Source organism: Nematolebias whitei, chromosome 3 (genome assembly GCF_014905685.2).
Source record: "Nematolebias whitei isolate Nwh7 chromosome 3, NemWhi1, whole genome shotgun sequence".
Lineage (NCBI taxonomy): Eukaryota > Metazoa > Chordata > Actinopteri > Cyprinodontiformes > Rivulidae > Nematolebias > Nematolebias whitei.
The window spans coordinates 44383020-44385071 of NC_056500.1; the positions used below are offsets into that span (position 1 = coordinate 44383020).

Here is a 2052-nt window from a genome sequence, read left to right on the forward strand (position 1 = left end):
ATATATATATATATATATATATATATATACATAATGTATATATATATTGATCTGATATTGTAATCCTTGCAATTCAGGCACATCAACGAGGTAAACAGGTGCAGTTTTATTTAATTTATTCTACTTTGTCTGGTTAATTAACTTATTTTATCTGTGATTTCAATAAACAGTAATACAGACTGACCATAAAAACAGCAGATATCCATCTTAAAACACAACAGTATCCTTGATTTGAGAGAAATATTTTAAATTAGATTTTTATTCCAGCACTGGGGTCTGAATTTTACATTCTATTTATTTAGTAAGACTTCTGTCATACAAAAGTCCCGTCAGCATTTTAAAGCAGTAAAACACACAAAACCATGTTTTTAGGAAACCTTGAGAGGTTGTTGCCGAACTTGTTACAGTTTTTGTTTTGTGTTAAAATTTTGAGCTGTTTTCTTTTTGTATCTTCAAATTTAATGGGCAAACAAAAAAAGTCACATTTATACTCTTATAGAAAAAGTGTTTTTAAAGGTTCATAAACTAATAAATTACTGTACAAAATGTTACAGTCTTTTATTGGTTTCTGCAGGAAGACCACTGAGATTCCTGAAACCTACAGAGAAGAGGGAGAGATGGTTGTTCCAAGTTACGGCTACTTCATCCGAGGAGCCCAGACCACCTTCAGCGGAGTCCTCAGGTATTTTTCAAATCTGTTTTACAGTTTTCCCTCAAAACTAATGATTTAAAGCAACTGAGGGGTAAATAAAATAAAAAAGTTAGTGTTAGAACTTAGCAGGACCAATGTTTAAAATTAAATAAAACAATATCTGGAAAAAATAATAAAACATAAAAGTTTTGTTTTTTAAACTAACAAACACTTGTTTTGTACGTTTTTTTCAGAGATCGTCAGTGGAAGTACATCTTGTGCAGAATGACAGACTTTGACTGTGAATTTGAGAATGTATAGGTTTGTAAGGAGCATTTTACAGACACATATAAAATGCAATTTCTTTCCTTCTATCATGTCATACCATAATAATGACATTACATAAAAGTAAAACAGCTCATTTTGCATTTCATGAACTTACTTTTAATAAATATTCCATAATCGAGAATGTGATATATTCTTGTAAGCACTTTTTTTTATTAGTCTAGCAATAAGAAAGTTTTTATATTGCGTAAAGATAAAAAAATGAAATAAACATTTACAAAATTTTGTGGCTCTACAACTTTCATTTAACTTCTGGAGAAACTAATCTTTAATCAGTAGCCTGTAACATGCTCTTTGTGTCAGTAAGCATAATGCAGCGAGTCCTGCTTCAAGGTCTTTTAGTTATGGTAACTCTTTTTATGAAACTTGTACAAATATTTAGAATGGCTGCCAGGATTATTCGCTTGGTAGTACCCCCTGAAACAATAGTTAGGAGTAATGAGTACTTGGCAATATGTGAGTTGCAACAAACTGTGTCCAACCTGCGTTCATTTGATCCTAATCCATCCCTTTTTATTAAAATGTTATCAGCATATGTTCCTCTGTAAAAAATATTAACAAACATTATTTTACATAACTGTGTTCTGTGTTCAGTTTAAGCACAATTTAATAAAGTAAATGAACAGAACATGATGAATTGGAGTAAACTGTGAGCATTTATTAGTGTGTTTAAGCTATTCAAATTGTTGTAGAAGAAAGGATCATAAAACTGTGGGAAAGTACTTCCAAACACATTGAGTGGATGAATTCAGCCATGACGACCTCCTTTGGGCTTAGCTTGGCTAGAGGTAAGCTTTAAACCACTGATATTGCCAATAACACAAAAGCCTGAAGGCAGACTGGCTTTTGTGTGTTCACATGTTTCTTGGAAAGATTTAACATCAGGGAATATCAGCAGCAGGTCACTTCAGTTACAAAATGTTCCACCAAAGATGAAAAAGTGCAAAAAATAAAAATATCAAACACATGAACTTTGTGTTCATACATTCATAACTCACCATTTAAAAAAACATTATTAACAGTAAAAGTTAGGGATGGGATGGTTTGAAAGTCATTGACAGTTATTAAAAAGTTAT

General features: G+C 31.4%; 1 protein-coding gene across 1 annotated transcript in view; it reads left to right on the forward strand.

Annotated features, from left to right (window-relative positions):
- Positions 1-952, forward strand: part of dpt (dermatopontin) — a 7711-nt gene extending 6759 nt beyond the window's left edge. Inside the window, exons 3-4 of the mRNA XM_037674998.1 lie at positions 575-682; positions 886-952. Of these exons, the coding sequence (XP_037530926.1) occupies positions 575-682; positions 886-952 (175 nt within the window). The remainder of the gene's footprint in view (positions 1-574; positions 683-885) is intronic.
- The last annotated feature ends 1100 nt before the right edge of the window (positions 953-2052 follow it).